Source organism: Pinus tabuliformis, chromosome 4_2 (genome assembly GCF_031772625.1).
Source record: "Pinus tabuliformis cultivar Carrire ecotype Pingquan chromosome 4_2, CPIR1, whole genome shotgun sequence".
Classification (NCBI taxonomy): Eukaryota; Viridiplantae; Streptophyta; class Pinopsida; order Pinales; family Pinaceae; genus Pinus; species Pinus tabuliformis.
The window spans coordinates 330,729,513-330,748,574 of record NC_142304.1 but is presented as its reverse complement, the minus strand read 5'-3'; the positions used below and the strand labels follow the sequence as shown (position 1 = coordinate 330,748,574).

The 19,062-nt window shown below is 33.6% G+C and overlaps 1 protein-coding gene across 1 annotated transcript; it reads left to right on the top strand.

The window, feature by feature from the left end:
• The first annotated feature begins 15,802 nt into the window (after positions 1-15,802).
• LOC149169291 (pectinesterase-like) lies at positions 15,803-18,853 on the top strand. The gene is made up of 2 exons (XM_089428633.1): positions 15,803-17,319; positions 17,927-18,853. The coding sequence occupies exons 1-2, from the start codon at positions 16,347-16,349 to the stop codon at positions 18,616-18,618; spliced, it is 1,665 nt and encodes a 554-aa protein (XP_089284759.1). The 5' UTR covers positions 15,803-16,346; the 3' UTR covers positions 18,619-18,853.
• Positions 18,854-19,062: the final 209 nt, after the last annotated feature.

Below are 19,062 nucleotides of genomic sequence, written 5' to 3'. Positions count from 1 at the left end.
TTATCGCATATTTGTGGAAAGGTTTTCAAATATTGCAGAACCCATCACCACATTATAGTGAAAAGAAATTAGGTATGAATGGACATATGAGTTTGACACTACATTCATCGAACTAAGGAGGTTACTAACTAGTGCACCGATCCTTCAAGTGCTTGACATGGAAAAGGACTTCATTGTCTACACAGATGCTTCAAAAAAAGGATTGGGAGTAGTATTGATGAAAGAAGGCGAAGTAATAGCTTACACATCTAGAAAATTGAAGAAACATGAAGAATTGTATGCTACTCATGATTTATAGTTAGCAGCAGTGATGTTAACTTTGAAACTGTAGAGACCTTACCTCATTGGGAGGAGATTTGAGTTAAGAATCGATCATCAGAGCTTGAAGCACCTCTTCACTTAGAGGTATTTGAATGCTAGATAGAGGCGGTGGAGCAAATTCATGAGTGAGTATGATTTTGGGATCTCATACATTAATGGAAAGGAGAATGTGGTTGGTGATGCACTAAGTAGTAGGCCACAAACCTTATCCATAGTACCCTTGAGGGTTAATTTGAGGGAACATGTGTTGGAGAAACTCTTTAGAGATAGTTGGTATATGAAGGTTATATCAACACTTCAGAGTGGGAAGCAGATAGAACCAAATTTTGAGGGTTATGTCCTTGAACCAAATGGAATATTGAGATTTCAAGAGAGAATGTACATCCCTTAGGAAGGGATTATAAGAAGAACCATCCTTGAAGGGTCACTTAGAGCACTCTATTGTGCACATCCTAGAATGAAGAAGATGTATGCAGACATGAAGAAACTCTTATTTTGGGCAAACATGAAGCATGAAATAGTCCATTGTTTTTCCAAATGTCTTGAATGTCAACGAGTGAAGGTTGATCATCGTCATCCAACAGGACTCCTACAACCACATGACATCCCTATTTCTAAATGGGAGGTGATTTCTATGGATTTTGTTGTGGGTTTTCCACTCACTTCATAGTTGCACAATACTATATTGGTTGTAGTTGATAAATTGACCAAAAGTGCCCATTTCATCTTAGTGAGACACACTTATGATCTTACTAACGTGGCATGAGTTTTTATAAGTGAGTTATTTGGATACATGGCTTACCCACAAAAATCATTTCCAATAGAGATTCTTTCTTTACATCTAGGTTTTAGACAAGTTTGCAGTCAACATTGGGGACTCAATTGAACCTGAGCACTACATATAATCCAGAAATAGACAGGAAGACTAAAATAGTAAATCATGTTATGGAAGACATGCTTAGAATGTACGTAATGGATAATCAGACTCAGTGGGAAAGGTACTTACCATTGGTAGAGTTTTCCTATAATAATAGTAACCATAGTTCAATTTGGATGCCTCCTTATCAAGCTCTATATGGGAGGAAATGTAGGACGCCATTGAGTTGGGAAAAGTTGGAGGACCAAGTAATTGTTGGGCCAGAATTGGTGCAAGAAATGGAGTAACAAGTCAGACATATTCAAGAAAGGTTAAATGAAGAACAAGAAAGACATAAGAGTTATGTCGATGCACATAAGACTGATTGAAGTTATGAAATAGGATACCAAGTTTTTATTCATATCCGACCTAACAAAAGCACCATTAAGTTTGGGAAAGGGACGAAGTTGTCACCTCGGTATATAGGACCTTTTAGAATCAAGTGGATAAATTTCCTATCGTCTTGTACTGCCACCCCATTTGCATAAAACTCGTGATGTTTTTCATGTATCTATTCTACAACATTATGTTTTTTATGAATCTCACAAACTGGATTGGAGGGAATTGTAAGTCCCAGACGTGGGAATTGTAATAGTTGAACCATTATGCATATTGGACCGTAGTGTTTGAAAACTCAGACATTGCATGGTGAACCAGGTTAAGGTCCAGTGGAACAAGTATGACCTAGGATCTGCTACCAAGGAGGATGTGGAAACTATACATCATGACTACCCCTCACTTTTTGAGCATTTGTGATGCCCATTTTGACTTAGATAGCTACCTATGCTAAGGCTCTATTTGTATTTTCATGTTGTTTTATTTATGAACACTATGTAATATTGATGCATTTTAGTTGGACATATGAAATGAATTATATAAATCATTTGATGGATTAGGTATTGTTGATTAAAATATTTTATGTATGACTTATTTGATGTATGATTTACCTTATGTATGGCTTACTTGGTTATGATTTATCTAATGTATGACTTATCAAAGTTATACTTATTTGATGTATGCGCTAAGGGGATATGTGATCCAGATTTAAACAAGAACACAACAAATTACAGATATAACTATACATATAGAGATGCAGCAGAAATAATAGTTCATTTCATTACTGTAAAATACTGAAATATGCTTACAAATAGAAATGGAAATAAACTAACTAGGGTGATGGTAGCTTGTCTCTGAGAAGAGATGTGGTGGATACATGCCTTTGAACTGTGTTACAATGAGGCTAGAAGGCCTATTTATTGTTGAGAAACAATGGAAAACCCTAAACATCCAAAAACCTAACCCTAGGAGATGAAGCACCAAACTATGGGCTCTGTTTTGGGTAAATTGGTACATCAACTTCCCGAGGTCGTAACTTTGGCATATGATCTCCATTTGATTCACAAAATACCTCATTAGATATATCTATCCGAGGACTACAACTTTAGGAAGAGCAACATGGGCCACAAAATGGATTCGGAAGTTCAGGACCCAAAAAACTGCTAAAAAATAGTAAATTGTGCTATAATTAAGGAAAATGAAAAACTAAAAGAAACAATGGTGGGGGTCCAAGTGGAATTGGTGGATGGCCACCAATATCCACCTGGATCAATATGATTTATCTAATGAATGACTTATTGAAGTTATGACTTATCTAATGTAAGATTTATTTCCAGTATGTTGTTATGGGGTACAAAATTGGCACATGGATACTAGACTTAATAACATGATGATTAAGGTCATTTATCTATATATATTTTGTTGTTATGTATATGCATGAATGAGAACTAAATTTCAAATTGGAAAGAACTATATGATAACCAAGATCTATGCTTCCAATTGGGGAATGTTGACACATTCAATGATGAATGGTAGAATGTACATTGTTCTATTATATTTTGTGTCTACTCGATATGCACTATTATGACATGGGTAAAGTGTAAATGGAAAGTGACATCACTGCTTTAATGGATTATTCGATGACAAGTATCCAACCAACACTGTACTGTGGTCCATATTAGGTGTTGACCCTAGCTTTAAGGAGGGGTGGCAGCATTTCCCACTGTGTGACGTCCAAACCTGGAATCGTGGGAGGGCAGTGATGGACACACTCCCCTAGATGTGTGATGACGATTGCCAATTTCCTGCTAGGGAAGTTAGGTAGATATAGTCTACTCTTCCGCCATATTGGTTTTATCAATGGTTAGATCGACATAGCCAATGCCATAGTATATTGGAGCAAAGGATGGATACGATGGGAACGAAAGTAGGTTAGGGAGGATAGGAGGTTACAGGTGAGTTGGAGACTCTTGATGGGAAATGGTATCCTTGCTTGACTTACTTAATTTGACTATATATTTCTCTATTTTGTTATGCTTTATTGTCAAATGTTTTTGAACTCGTGTCATTTTCACTTTCACTTCGGGATGAAGCTTTTTACTTGATCCTATCATGCTAATTTTGATTAGTGTTTAATTAACCTGAAATTATTGACTTATAATTATTAAGTAATATTGGTATATACTTACACTTGTGAATCTATAATTTTATTTTACTGATATGACTTTTATTATTTGTTATTATTCAATTCCCAAAGTGTCTTCTCAAATTTACTTTTGGATAAGAAACAATCTTTTCCAATTTATTTCTAAATTAAATATCCATATTTCAATTACTAATGTGTCTTCTCAAATTTGTTTTTGGGTAAGATATGGTCTTCTCTAATTTATTTCTAAACTAAATATCCATATTTCAATTCCCAATGTGTTTTTTCAAATTTACTTTTGGATACATTATGGTATTCTCAAATTTCTTTCTAATTTAAATATCAATATTTCAATTCCCAAGGTTTTCCACGTTGTTGTCTCCAATTTAATTCTGAATTAATTATTAATATTTCCATTCCCATGGTGTTTTCTCATATTTATTTTGGGGTAAGATATGGAAAGGAAAATCAAGATCATTACACTAAAAGGATGGGGGGGTATTCATGGCATTGATGGTAGGTGGCTAAGGTGGATGAAAGGAAGAAACATAAAGGGAAGGAAGATGAGAAGAGAAGGGGGAGATCCTTGTTCTTTATTTTGGCATGAGAGAATTTTAGTTTGGGGAGGAGGAATGTGGAGAAGGAAGAGAATGGAGAGATAAATGAGAGAACACAAACTTGGATCTATTGGAGATCGTTGATTTTAACTTGGACACACTACAACTGGATGGACTTGGGCTCGGAGGGCTAGGGAACCTTTGGAGGTTTCTTGGGCTAGGAAACCATTCCTAGTTGGTTGGAAGGTAAATTCAGTTGGGTAGCCCAGCATGAGCATCCCAATGGAGTCAGGAGTATCGCGTCCCTATCCCGGTGGTATTCTTTCAACAACACATAGGCGGGTGTGACATTGCCACACTTTTTGTTTTCACTAATACTTAAGTGTACGGGCTAAGCCTAACCAAACACTTAACTAATTATTACTTCAAGTGTTACTATCGCAGCGGAAATAAAATCTTTAGTTAACAATATCATCAATATAAATTCATAACAGAAATCATCAACACATCATCATATGTGGGAGGGGAAACTCCCATAAGTTAGAGTCTTCCGGATATATATATATATATATATATATATATATATATATATATATATATATATATATATATAGATATATATATATATATATATATATATATAGTAATTCAATTGTACATAAAAATAATACATTTTGGTGCTTCCAACAAGCCTTGCCCTACACACCCTTATTTTATAATGTCGTGCCTGCAACCTGCCAAATTTATGCTACCATGCACATTCACCGGACTGTTGAACTACTATGAGACTACCATGTCCATCATTCACCTACTCACGATCTTCTGCGTCTTCAACCCCCCTTGCCGCAATCTTCCTTCACTCTGCCTAACCTGTGCCTTATCGCGCCCTCCATTCAACCCTGAACGCACCATTCCAACCAACTCAAGCTCTACTAAAACTTTGACTTGCCTGCACCTTCGTTCGGGGTGACATGACATATTGGTCTGCCTGCAGGTCTATCGTAGTGGCCTCGGGTCGTCTATGCCCAACACTTACCATGTACCAAACTTCATCGGTCTAACGCACTTCATTCTGCCTGTCCAACCTGTGGTCGTGAATGTTAACTTGGCCCTGCCACAATATAACAGCTTGTTGTACTGTTGTTCGGTTCGACAAGAAACCCAAAACCTTTCCTTGCTGACTTCGAACCTGCACCTGCACTCCGCCCGTGGCTTTGGCCCCTCTTCGTTCTATGATTTATGTATTTCTCTCTCTTTGTTTTTGGTCGAGTTCAATGATGATTTGAATGGCCATCATTCACCTCAAATATATATGTGAGCTACGCCATGGTAACACCAAGGGACGTGACCCTTCGTTTACTTAAGGGGTCAGCCCAACCTCCAAACCATGCATCAGCCTGCACACTTATAAGTGTCGGCCTAACCCATATAATGTATGTCGTTGTCCTTTGTCGCACTATAGTTCAGGTCAGCCCATGCCACCCACTTGCCCAACTTGTTGGTTCGCTCACACTTCACCACCATCACACAATCTCCCGGTCGCTCCACGTACTAATTGTGGGCATGCCCATCGCACATCATGTCAACTCACCCATGGGTGCCTCGCCTGGGTGCACGCCTGCCCAAACACCCGTATTGAGTCACCTTATCGCACTTTCCCGTGGCACATGCCCATCACACTTCTCGTCACACTTCTCATCGCACAACTCGTCGCAAAGGTGGGCGCCCACCCAACACGATGCGCCCATCGTCACATAAAACTGAAAATGCACCTCTGAGTCACCTTTAACCGAAAGTACTAACTTGAGTTTCCTTTAACCGAACGTGGGCTCGCCGCACTTCCATCGCGATCGAATGCTTTTAACTGCGATCGTCGGTTTTTCGGCTCTTTCGGGCACTTACCAACTCGAGGCCCTGACAAGGAGCATCCCAACCATGCCACTAGAACATGTATTCTTCCATTTGTTGTTATATTTTTGTAAATTGTTGCAAATGAAATTTTTTATATGCTTAATTCTTTGATAGGCGTATATATATTAACTTTAGGTGGAAGGAGGTTTTTGACTTTTGAATCAATGGCCAAGATCTATTCTTTAAATAATATACTTCGTTTGAACATCTATCTATGGTGGAGAGTAGGCAAGGTGACTTGGTAGCCTCGGAGGGGTTTCTTCAGTGCGTAGTGACTACATATTTTGTGGTGTGCATGACTCCATATTTTGAGGCATAATGAGGCTTGTTCCACGACTCTATAACATCCTCAGCTAGTGAAGTCATTTCCTAATTTCTATCAGCTACTTTAGTAATTTTCGTATTTTTTGTGTTAAAAGGAAAAGAGAAATTTAAATGACAAATTTGTGTTATTTTTTGTTGATAAAGTATAATTAGAATTGGGAAATGTGAATTTGGATAAAGAGCCAATAACGAACTTATAACTTCCGGATAGTTGGGCAGTTAGCGGTTACCTCCTTTCGAAGCCCTAGAGACAAAGGAGCTCATTGGGAATGAGGTGTGGTTAGCCACCAGAGAGGCGAGGACTGCCTAGAGAAAGTGAGTGTCAACACCACACTGCCTTGGGAAAGGTTATCTTGAGCTAGCATAGTACCAGTGGAAGCCTCCCTGTCAGAGAGTAACTCTGAATGTTCCAGGTTAGATTAGGGGTCTCGAGGCCTGAGAAATTACCTGAGAAGGTTATCAACGACAACTGTGCCGGAAAGTGGAAGCTCGGGGGGGAACTTGGACGTGATTGCTAGTTCTATAGGATAGGAGGTGTGGTCTTATTTGGAATTCATTTCCTTGGAGGACAATGCAACACCATATAAGTAGAAGAATTATCTATATTGCATTTATGTAAATAAAGATTGTGTGAGGAAGCACATTCTTACATAAGTCATAATAGTTAATTAAATTGATTATATAATCTTATGTCAGTGAATTTGTATAGTTAAGATGCATGTTTATAACAACCTGGTATTATTTACGAGTGCAATTAGTTAATGGAACTGATAATGATAATAGAGTTATGGTAGCAAAATATAGGTAGTGCTTGTGACTGATAAACAAAAGAACAAGAAGATAAAGGGAACCATCTTGAGTGCATTCTAGTATGTTGGTTTGCATACAAAAGAAGCATTGGATATCTAGTATCAAACTAGAGTAATTTGTTTAGGTAGGTCGACTCTCTTTTTGAGAGAGAGAGACTCTAACTTAGAAGAATCTATATTTAATTGAAAGAAAAATCCTCAATGTGGAGATATAAATCATGGGTCAATAAAAAAGAATTAAACAATATTGAAATGGGAATAAAGCTTAAACAATAATCTTCCGTTTACAGACACGAGAGAAAAAGCTTAACAGTGTCCTTTATTTGCAGAAAATGAGATTAAAAGCTTTAACTAAAATCTTTCATTTAAAAAAAAAGCAAAAGCTCAAACAATATTTCTTCGTTTATAGAAAAGAGAACAAGAAACAATTACCTTATTCGTTCATTAGCAAATCATGGATGTGGATGCATTTAACAAGAAACAAATTACATAGAATTTATCTGAGGTAGAGGAATCGATATTATAGATATGACAACTACTCGATGAAAACATTGAGGAGAACATGTCCACCAATATATTAAGGTAATGGCAAAAACTTTTACATCATCAACCCTGCTAACTCGTCCTTTCCAGGACATGTTTAAGCGTTGCAAGGGTATGCCCTACGACACTAGTTAAAGAGCTCCTTGAACAACAACAAAAATAATAGTTACTTTTTAAAATAAAATTAGGTCGCGAGGGAGCGTTCCATAGACAGGTGGCCTGTTCTGCAGTTGGATTTAATTAAAAAAAAATAGATATGTAATATAACTTTTAACGTGCATTATTTTATAATTATTATTATGTTTTGATGGAAGTTTATATGTTTTTCCTATAATGATTATGGTTATCAAATACTAATAGTGGAATAGTTATCATTAATGTTATGTTGAATTTGAAATAACTATAATTATAATTAATTATAGTTAATTAAATTAATTATGTTTATATTTATGTTTATGTTTATACAATAAGTATAAGTAATTATATTTTTAATTAAAGCAAGGACCCTAAATAAAAATAATTAAATATTTTTAAATATAATATATTAATCATTATTTATTAAATAATCTATTTAATTATAATTATAATTATAAATATAAATAATTATATTATAATTAATAATTAATTATAATTATAATATATGATAATTGCTAATTAATATATTTAATTAATGAAATTTTGTATTTTAAAAATAAAAAGGAAATTCAAATAGTAAATTTAATAATTATATATATTATATGGTTTTAATTTATAATTAAAATTGGTTTTATATATTTTGTAGAAAAATATTGTAATTAAAATATTTTGATAATGTTTTCTGGGTTTGAAAAAGATGTGCAGTGTTAGATATGAAGTTAAAAAAAACACATCTTGATCTGTTTTAAATTGAACAACACAACATTGAAATATAGGTAAAAATTTGAAATCGAAAATAAAATCACATTATACACACATCTTAATAAACTTAAATTAAAAATCTGAAAAATCACTTTTAAAATAGAGAAATACTCATTAATATAAATAGTTTGTTTAGAATTTGAAATTAAAAATCTGAAAAATCACTTTTAAAATAGAGAAATACTTATTAATATAAATAGTTTGTTTAGAATTTGAAATGGCAAATAAAATCACATTATACACACATCTTAATAAACTTTATCATTCTAATAATTAAATTAAAAATCTAGAAAATCTTTTTCAAAATAGAAAAATATTTATTAACACAAATATTTTGTTTATAATTTAAATATTATTATATTTATTAATGTATCTACAAATATTAAATATTTTTATTTTATTTTATTTTATTTTAAATAATAAAAATCATTTTTAAAATTTAACAACTATTCATTTTTAACGCTTAGTATTTAATAAAACTAAATTAAAATTAGTTTAAATGAGTAAATTCAATAAATATAAATTTTAATATTATTTCCTTCGATTTTTTGTATTAACCCCTTGGGTTTATTAGTGGCTTGGGTTTATAATCTTTTGGTGTTTTAGTTTTAATCCATTGGGTTTATAATATCAGTTGCTTGGGTTTATTAATTTAAGGGTTCATATTCCTAGGGTATAATATTATCCATAGGGTTTATAATAATAACCCTAGGGTTTAATAAAAATCCCTTGGGTTTATAATCGTGATCAACCATTGTCCAACGTCACATTGTATCAAAGTTTGTCTCAATATGAAAATGAAATATGGTCAACCATGATCCAATGTCGCATTGTGACAAAGACTATCTCAATATGAAAATCAAACATGGTCAATCATGGTACAACGTTGCATTGTGACAAAGATTGTCTCAATATGAAAATCAAGCATGGTCAAACATGGTCAACCATGGTCTAACATCACATTTGTGACAAAGCTTGTCTGAATATGAAAATTAACCATGGTATACCATGTTTGTTTTAGGGTTTATAATATTTATCTTAGTGTTTATATACGTTGGGTTTACAATATTAATCCCTTAGGTTTAATATTATTCCCTTTGGTTTTTAGTATTAATTCCTTGGGTTTATAATATCAATCCCTTGGGTTTATAATATTAATCTCCCGGTTTATTATTCGGAGGGTTCATATTCTTAGGGTATAATATTATTGATAGGGTTTATAATATTAATACTAGGGTTTAATATAAATCCCTTAGGTCAATAATCCATTGGGTTTATAATATAATCCCTTGGGTTAATAATATAAATCCTTTGGGTTAATATCCCTTGGGTTTATATTATAAACCCAAGGGATATAAACCTTAAGAAAAAATATTATAAACCATAAAATAAACATTAAACCCTCGACCATGATTGACCACAAAGGTTAATATAAAATGAGTTTTAAATATGAACTATAATAAGAATTAATATTAATAATTATTATTATATTTTACTGTTAATATTAACCTTTAACATTAAATTTTTAATTTTATTATTAATATTAACTTTTATTTATTTATATTAATTTAATATTAATAATAAACTTTATTTGAAAATCAAATATGGTCAACCATGGTTTAATGTGGCATTTTGAAAAAGGCTCTCTCAATATGAAAATCAAGCATGGTCAATCATGGTCCAACATTGCATTGTGACAAAGATTGTCTCAATATGAAAATCAAACATGGTCAAACATGGTCCAACATCGCATTTGTGACAAAGGTTGTCTGAATATGAAAATGAACCATGATCGACCATGTTTGTTTAAGGGTTTATAATATTTATCTTAAGGTTTATATACCTTGGATTTACAATATTAATCCCTTGGATTTAATATTATTCCCTTTGGTTTTTAGTATTAATCCCTTGAGTTTATAATATCAAATCCATTGGGTTTATAATCCTTTAGGTTTATATTATAAACCCAAGGGATATAAACCCTAAGATAAGTATTATAAACCATAAAATAAACATTAAACCCTCATGATTGGCCACAATTGACCACAAAAGTTAATATAAATTGAGTTTTTAATATTAACAATAATAAGAATTAATATTTATATTTATAATTATATTTTATTGTTAATATTAACCTTTAACATTAAACTTTTAATTTTATTATTAACATTAACTTTTATTTATTTTTTTATAAAAAAACAATTTTATTAATTTTAATATTAATATTAACATTTAATTATTAATATGTTTATCAATATTAATAATACCTTCGATTTATAATATCAACATCTTGGATTTACAATATAAAAAATTTCTTAGAGTTATTAATCACTTAAATTTATTAATATTAATATTAAACAATCACATTAAAATTTAATAGTAAACATTGAATTTTATTATTAACATTAAATTCTATTAATTTTAATATTAATATTAATTTTAACATTATCTTTTAATGTGGTTGTGCATGTGCCTATGAGTATATATCAACCACAGTGTATATTGATGTTATTGTTGACTTTTATTATTTGATATTATTATTTTATTACTATTATTATTTATTGTTAATATTATTTATTATTTTATTAATGATAATATATTATTTATTATTTTATTAATATTAATATATTGTTATTTATATTATTAATATTTTTGTTTTATTTAATATTTTTATTAATTATTTGATATAAATCTATTTCAATATCTCAACTACATTTATATTAATGTGGTCGTGCTAGTATGTTGTAAATCAAATTTTACTTCTAAGCTATTATCAAATAAATGTTGAGTTATAAACATGTTATTTATTGAATTAAGACTTCTGTGATCCATATCAAGTTTTAGAGAGCGATAATCACATCAAAATTCATTTGTCGACACGTTTCAAACCAACAAGTATGGTTCATTGCCAGGACAAGAGTGAAGAATCATATCATGGTAGCAAGTTAAATAGAGAAACTGACCATTCAAACTGCTAGAAAGAAACGACTACTTTTGACCAAAAGAAACTACTACATTTCACTGAGCTTTAGCTACAATTGACTAAACCAAGAGTTGCGAATTTTTTTTATTAATTAATTAATTAATTAGATTTATTTATTTATTAATTTAAATATATAAAAATAATTTATAATAAACTAAAAGTCTTTTTAACTAAATTTATGGGTAAAGTTATTAATTATAAGTACTAGGTTTAATGAAAAACTTAAAAATATATATTAGTTAAATTTTATTTATTTATACCTAACTAAATATTATAATTAAAAATCTTTTAAATATGTTTATATGTAAAATTGTTTATTATAAATATAATGTTTAATAAAAAAACGGAATAAAACTTAAAAATATATTTATTAGTTGAATTAATTAATTAATTAATTATATATAAATTATATAATTTAAGTATTATATATATATATATAATTATAATTAACTAAAAGCCTTTTAATCACGTTTATAGCTAAATTCACTTATTATAAAAAATAATTTGAAAATATATATTGGTTAAATTTTGTAAACCTAATACATAATTATTAAGAGAAATTATTTGCTTCTTATCAATTTAAAATATATATAAACTTATATTAATATTATTATAGGAATAATATGAGGTAAATTAGAGTTAAAAATAAATTTTAATAATAATATTAATATAAATAACAAGATGAAAAACAATAAATAGATAGAAAAGGGAACACAAAGGAAATTCAAACAATTCAAGGGACAAGGGAAGGAAATCAAACTGGAAAAGAAAATAGCAAAAGGAAAGGAAAAACAAGGGTGGTGTCTAAGATGAAAGGGCAGGGATCCAACAACTGTTGATTTTCCATCCGTCATCCCTGTTAAGATTACTCGGCCTCCTTTCAATTTCAATGGCCTCCCTAAACTTCCGGTGATGAAAAGGAGCAATCCTAGCAATGACCCGGGCCTCCTCAATGCATATATGATGCTTAGTCTTCTCCGCGTGTTCAACCAAAGCTGAAGACCAAGTCCTCCCATGCTTGATATCGGTTGCATGCTCATGAATCCTCTGATTGATAAAGCGCCCAATTTCACCAACATAGGGGGTCCCACAAGGAATAACATAAAGACTTTTCATATCCTTGGGGTCAATAGGGTCTTTTACAGATCTTAAGGAGCTACGAATGGTGTTAAGGGGTCTAAAGGTTGAGGGAACATTATGCTTCCTTAAGATTCTCGCAATCTTATTAGTGGTCCCCTGAATAAAAGGGAGATGCACCCCTGAGGTTTGATCTTTAGGGTCTTTCTTAACCTTGGGACCTCTGTCAGCTCACACTAAACAATATCTTCATGCCAAATCTCATCATTTCTTGGCTCAAAAGTTTGGTGTTCTCAATACACTAACTACTCATGTGCTGAGAATCTCTGATGAAAACCACCTTTATAAAGAGAAAGCCCATCTCCTTAATGTTTTTGTTAATAATGGATATAATAGGCACCAAGGTCTTAAAGCTTTCCTCAAAGCTAGCAAAGGTCCCAAGGTTAAGAAAGACCCTAAAGATCGAATCTCAGAGGTGCATCTCCCTTATATTCAGGGGACCACTCACAAGATTGTGAGAATCCTAAGGAAGCACAATGTTCCCTCAACCTTTAGACCCCTTAACAACATTTGTAACTCCTTAAGATCTGTAAAATACCATGTTGACCCCAAGGATAGGAAAGGTGTTTATGTTATTCCATGTTCTTGTGGGACCCCCTATGTTGGTGAAATTGGGCGCTTTATCAATCAAAGGATTCATGAGCACGCAGCTGATATCGAGCATGGAAGGAATGGGTTTTCAGTGTTGTATGAACACACGGAGAATACTAAGCATCATATACGCATTGAGGAGGCCCGAGTCATTGTTATGATTGCTCTTTTCCATCACCGGAAATTTAGGAAAGCCATTGAAATTGAAAGGAGATCAAGTAATCTTAACAGGGATGACGGATGGAAAATCAAGAGCTATTGGATCCCTGCTCTTTCCTCTTAGACCCTCCGCCCCACCCTCCTTCCTATTTTTCCTTTCTTTTTGTTGTTTTCTTTTCCGGTTTGATTTCCTTCCCTCGTCTCTTGAATTGTTTGAATTTCCTTTGTGTTCCCTTTTCTATTTATTTGTTGTTTTTCATTTTTTTATTATTTATATTAATATTATTATTAAGATTTATTTTTAACTCTAATTTACCTCATAATATTCCTATAGTAATATTAATATAAGTTTATATATATTTTAAATGGACATGAAGCGAATAATTTCCCTTAATAATTATGTATTAGGTTTAGGTATATAGACTTTAACCAATATATATTTTCAAGTTAATTTTTTATAATACGTAAGTTTACATGTCTATAAAAAGCTTTTGGTTAATTATAAACATATATATTTATAATATAAATAAAATTTAACATATATATGTATGTAGCCCATGGAGCTTTGGATTGACGATGAATGGGTGCACTATTAAACATATTTAAAAGATTTTTAATTATAAACATGTATATTTAGTTATATAAATTTTAAATTGATATAAAGCCAATAATTTCGCTTAATAATTATGTATTAGATTTAGATATATAAAATTTAACCAATATATATTTTCACATTAATTTTTTTATAATAAATAAATTTACATGTCTATAAAAAGCTTTTAGTTAATTATAAATTCAACTAATATATATATATATTTAAGTTTATTCAGTTTTTATTAAACGTGATATTTATAATAAACAAATTTACATATAAACCTATTTAAAAGATTTTTAATTATAAACATGTATATTTGGTTATATATTTATAATATAAATAAAATTTAACACATATATATATATATATATAATTTAACTAATATATATTTTTAAGTTTTTAATTAAATCTGATACTTATAATAAATAACTTCACATAGAAGATTTTTAGTGGGTTATAAACATATATATTTTTATATATTTAAATAAATTTAATAAACTAATTAATTAATTAAAAAAAATCTAGAATTTTTAGTCTACTCAATTGTCGCTGAAGCCGAGTCAAATGTAGCTTCTCTCGAAGCCCAGTCAAATGTAACTGTTTCTTTTGGTCAAAAGCAACAGTTTATTTCTAGCCGCTTGAATGGTTGGTCTCTCTATTTAACTTGCTACCATACCACACTCGCTGGTTCCTTCCCCCGAAGCCCAGTCAAATGTATGGTCGGTGTCTCTATTTAACTTGCTACCATACCACACTTTCTGTTGTTGTTGTTTCTTTTGACCGCGAAGCCTAGTCAAATGTAGCTGTTTCTTTTGGTCAAAGGCTGAGGTTAATTTTTAGCTACTTGAATGGTGGGTCTCTCTATTTAACTTGCCACCATACCATACTGGCTGGTTCGAAACGCCTTAACAAATAAATTTTGATGTGATTATCGCCAAAAATAATTCTCCAAAATATTTTATTTCCTTCTTATTGTGATTAAATTAAATAATAAATTCAGTTTAATTTAAAACTAATATAAATTCTTATGATTTATTAAAATCTATAAAAAAAAAAATGATAAAGAAATAAAATTTTCCCAAATTTTACATTAAAAAATTATGTATACTAAATCTATATTTAATATATTAATAGATCTAAAAGAATTGAATGATTAAACTAGTGCTTTTGGGGACAGATTCAATAAGAAGTTGCCATGGAAGGCCGGGTGGAAATTATGACAAAAGACCGGATCAGAACAGCCCGAAGACATTTAACTGTATGTTAATCTAAATTATCCCATGTCCTTGACATGATGTGTTAACAATTTGGAGATTGTTTTTATGGTTTTGCTATGTGATATGGATTGATGGTTTGCTGGAAATTATAGTAGAAATTTGAAAAAATATGCTGTGAATTTTAGGTGGTTAGGTTTCAAGATTTTATTTGATCGAGTGTCACAAGTGTTTTTTATGGTACTATGAACCGTGCTTGGACGGCGGTTCTGCACTGCGCTCTGTTTATTATTTAATGAATGGAGAGGACTACAATTAATTAATGGTTCCTCTGGAATGGATGTGGAAGTTAATATTCTTGTTTTTGCAATTGCCTTTTTATGGAAAAACAGAAACCTCCAGAAATCGATCGACATCAAAACGCATTTTAACAGTGTACTGGCTTTCACGCTACAGGCGGTATTCCCCTTCGCCCTCTTCGAGGCAAATAAAGATATGTGTGGTGTGACTTCCTCGATTACACCCGTGAACCCTTGATTGCTTTGACGAGTCACTATTTCCGCAGCAGCACTTTCGAGGCGTCCTTTAAATTTGAAATGATATGCACCGCTCTGAATTCTGCACAATATTTGTCCTGTACAGATGTTCAAACTAAGGCGAGGGCGGGGCCGGGATAAAGCATGAGCATTGGGTAACAGCTCAGCGATGGCCGTCCTATCTCGTTACATCAAATGGTGGATTGCATTGAATTGCTACATGACTTTGCGGTGTCCGCTTCTGAGGGTTTCCATAGAATTCTGCACTTCTGAGATAAATGGGTTGGGCTGTGATCTAGCGGTAGGCGAATCCGACACCCAAGGAATTGCGTGCCCTCTGTCGCCTGGTTCTTGTCTGGAAAACACGATCGATGGCATTCCTGATATTGAAATTGTTCATCATTTGCGTTGGATTTACAGTGATCGCCGAAGGGAAATATGTGGAAGTACGACTGCAAGAATCAGCGGATGTTTCTCCAGAAATAAGCAATGCATGCCAGGCCTCTCTGTTTCCGGACGACTGCAAGTCCTCTTTGATGATCACCTCTGTGGCGACCAAGCGAGGCGCTGGAGCTGTGGAAATAATCCAAGCAGCCATGGGTTTGTCCTCTGATGGGGTCACCCATTGTTATCATCTCTCCGAAGCTATTCTGTCTATTGCCCTTGCTTCTGCTAATTTCAACATGACAGTAGCTGCTCGCAATTGCCTGGAGACTCTGAATGCTGCCATTGCAACCATTTCCAGAAGCATTGCAGCTCCTTTACAGATGACAGTTAAAGACGCCCAAAACTGGATCAGCGCCGCTCTCACCTATCAATATGGTTGTTACTCTGCTTTCCACGGTCTCAATTCAACGCGGCTGGTGAGAAGCACAGCCGATCAGATGAATGGAGTGATGAAGATAACCAGCACCGCTCTTGGGATGCTGGACGCCTTGAATGCTTACGGCCACAACATGAAATCTTGGAGACCTCCACAGACAGAGAGATCCAAGAACTTCTCAACTAGGTTTCCAGATCACCAGCAAAGCCAAGACCTTCTGGATGTGCTGCTCAATGTCGGGGAACTACCGGTCCCTAACATAACAGTATCAAAGGTAGAAGGGGAGCTTGAGTCTGAGCAATATTCTTCCACCATTCAAGCTGCTGTAGACAATGCCCCTGATTACTCCGCGCAGAGGTTCATAATCTACATCAAAGCCGGGGTTTATAAAGAAATCGTGAGAATTCCACCGAGCAAGACGAATCTCATGTTTGTCGGAGATGGCATGGATCGAACTATCGTCACCGGATCATTGTCTGCCCAGATTCCCGGCGTCGGCACACACGGCTCTGCAACTGTCGGTAAATAATACTAACTATTACAAACTCCAGCTTTGGATGTATGTTCAGTGTGTATATACACATTCTTTTGAGTTAGGATTTGGGGATTTTGGATGTAGATTCAGTGTATATGTGCACACATTATTTCGAATCCTAATTTGAGGTTTGGATGTATATTCAGTGTATATACACATTCTTTTGAGTTAGGATTTGGATTTTTGGATGTATATTCAGTGTATATGTACACATGCTTTTGAATTAGGATCAGAGGTTTTTGGATGCATATTCACTGTATATACACATTAGTTTGAGTTAGGATTTGTTGTTTTGGATGTATATTCAGTGTATATAAACATTATTTTGAGTTTGGATTAAGGGTTTTTTTGATGTATATTCAGTGTATATGTACACATTATTTCGAATTAGGATGTATATTCAGTGTATATATACACATTATTTCGAGTTAGGATTTGGAGTTTTTGGATGTATATTCAGTGTATATTGACATTATTTCGAGTTAGGATTCGAGGTTTTTGGATGTATATTCAGTAATATATACACATTATTTCGAGATAGGATTTGGGGTTTTCTCTGGTTGATGCAATTTCACCGGTCCGGGTAACTGTAGGGGTGAACGCGGACGGTTTTGTGGCGCGGGACATTGCGTTCGAGAATACTGCGGGGCCGGAGATGCATCAGGCTGTCGCCCTCAGAGTCGATAGCGATCTCTCAGCATTCGAGAGGTGCGCCTTTCTCGGACACCAGGACACCCTATATGCGCACGCCCTCCGCCAGTTTTATCGGAATTGCAGGATCGAAGGCAACGTCGACTTCATATTTGGAAACGCAGCGGCCATCTTCCACAACTGCTCCATTCTCGTCCGCCCTCGCCAGGTGCCGTCTAACCTTTCCGAAACGAACCCCATAGCTGCCCACGGGCGATTGGATCCGGGTCAGACTACTGGCTTCGTATTCGAGAACTGCAGCATCGATGGAACGGAGGAATACATGGCAGAATTCTACGGCAATCCGAAAATGCACAAAGCCTACCTGGGTCGGCCGTGGAAAGCGTATTCACGGACCATTTTCATGCGGTCCTACATGGGGCCAGTTATTCAGCCGGACGGGTGGCTGCCTTGGGATGGAACCTTTGCCCTGGACACGCTGTACTATGGAGAGTTTGAAAATTACGGGCCGGGTGCCGGCAATGTCTCTGCCAGAGTGCCATGGTCTAGTGAGATTCCTCCAGGAGCAGTGGGTATGTATTCTATCCAGAACTTCATCGAGGGAGACCTGTGGCTACCCCAGATTCATATGTGATTCCCATTTAGCTTGCTGTCTGTCAGCACCACCCTCTGAATCTTCAATATAGTAGTAATATAATGTTGCAAAAGACTATCTCTGGAAACTATTCATTGTAATTAGAGTTACGGTTGAGGCTGTTTGGCAGAGTTCTTGTTACATACATTCTCTGATTAGCTCTGTAATTATATGTATGATTAGGTCTGTAAATAATCTATTATCAAATTGTCACCAACGGATATATATTTTTCCAGTTCTTTATCAATTTTATGTGTATATGTATTTATTGGAAGGTCTTCAGTCCTCCAAATAATTATTGATCGGAAGATCTTTACTTCTACATTGGACCATGCTTCTTTAGTGTATTTCATTAAGATCTACGCTGTAATTTTTTAACAGTATTCTATTATTAAATTGTCACTAATGGGATTAAAACATGTAATCAATTCAGAGCCTATCGGC

Bases quoted from the DNA above. Each gene is read 5' to 3' on its own strand.
- LOC149169291 (XM_089428633.1), top strand. From the start codon at position 16,347: ATGGCATTCCTGATATTGAAATTGTTCATCATTTGCGTTGGATTTACA. The intron at 17,320-17,926 runs GTAAATAATACT...GGGTAACTGTAG, and splicing joins ACACGGCTCTGCAACTGTCG to GGGTGAACGCGGACGGTTTT.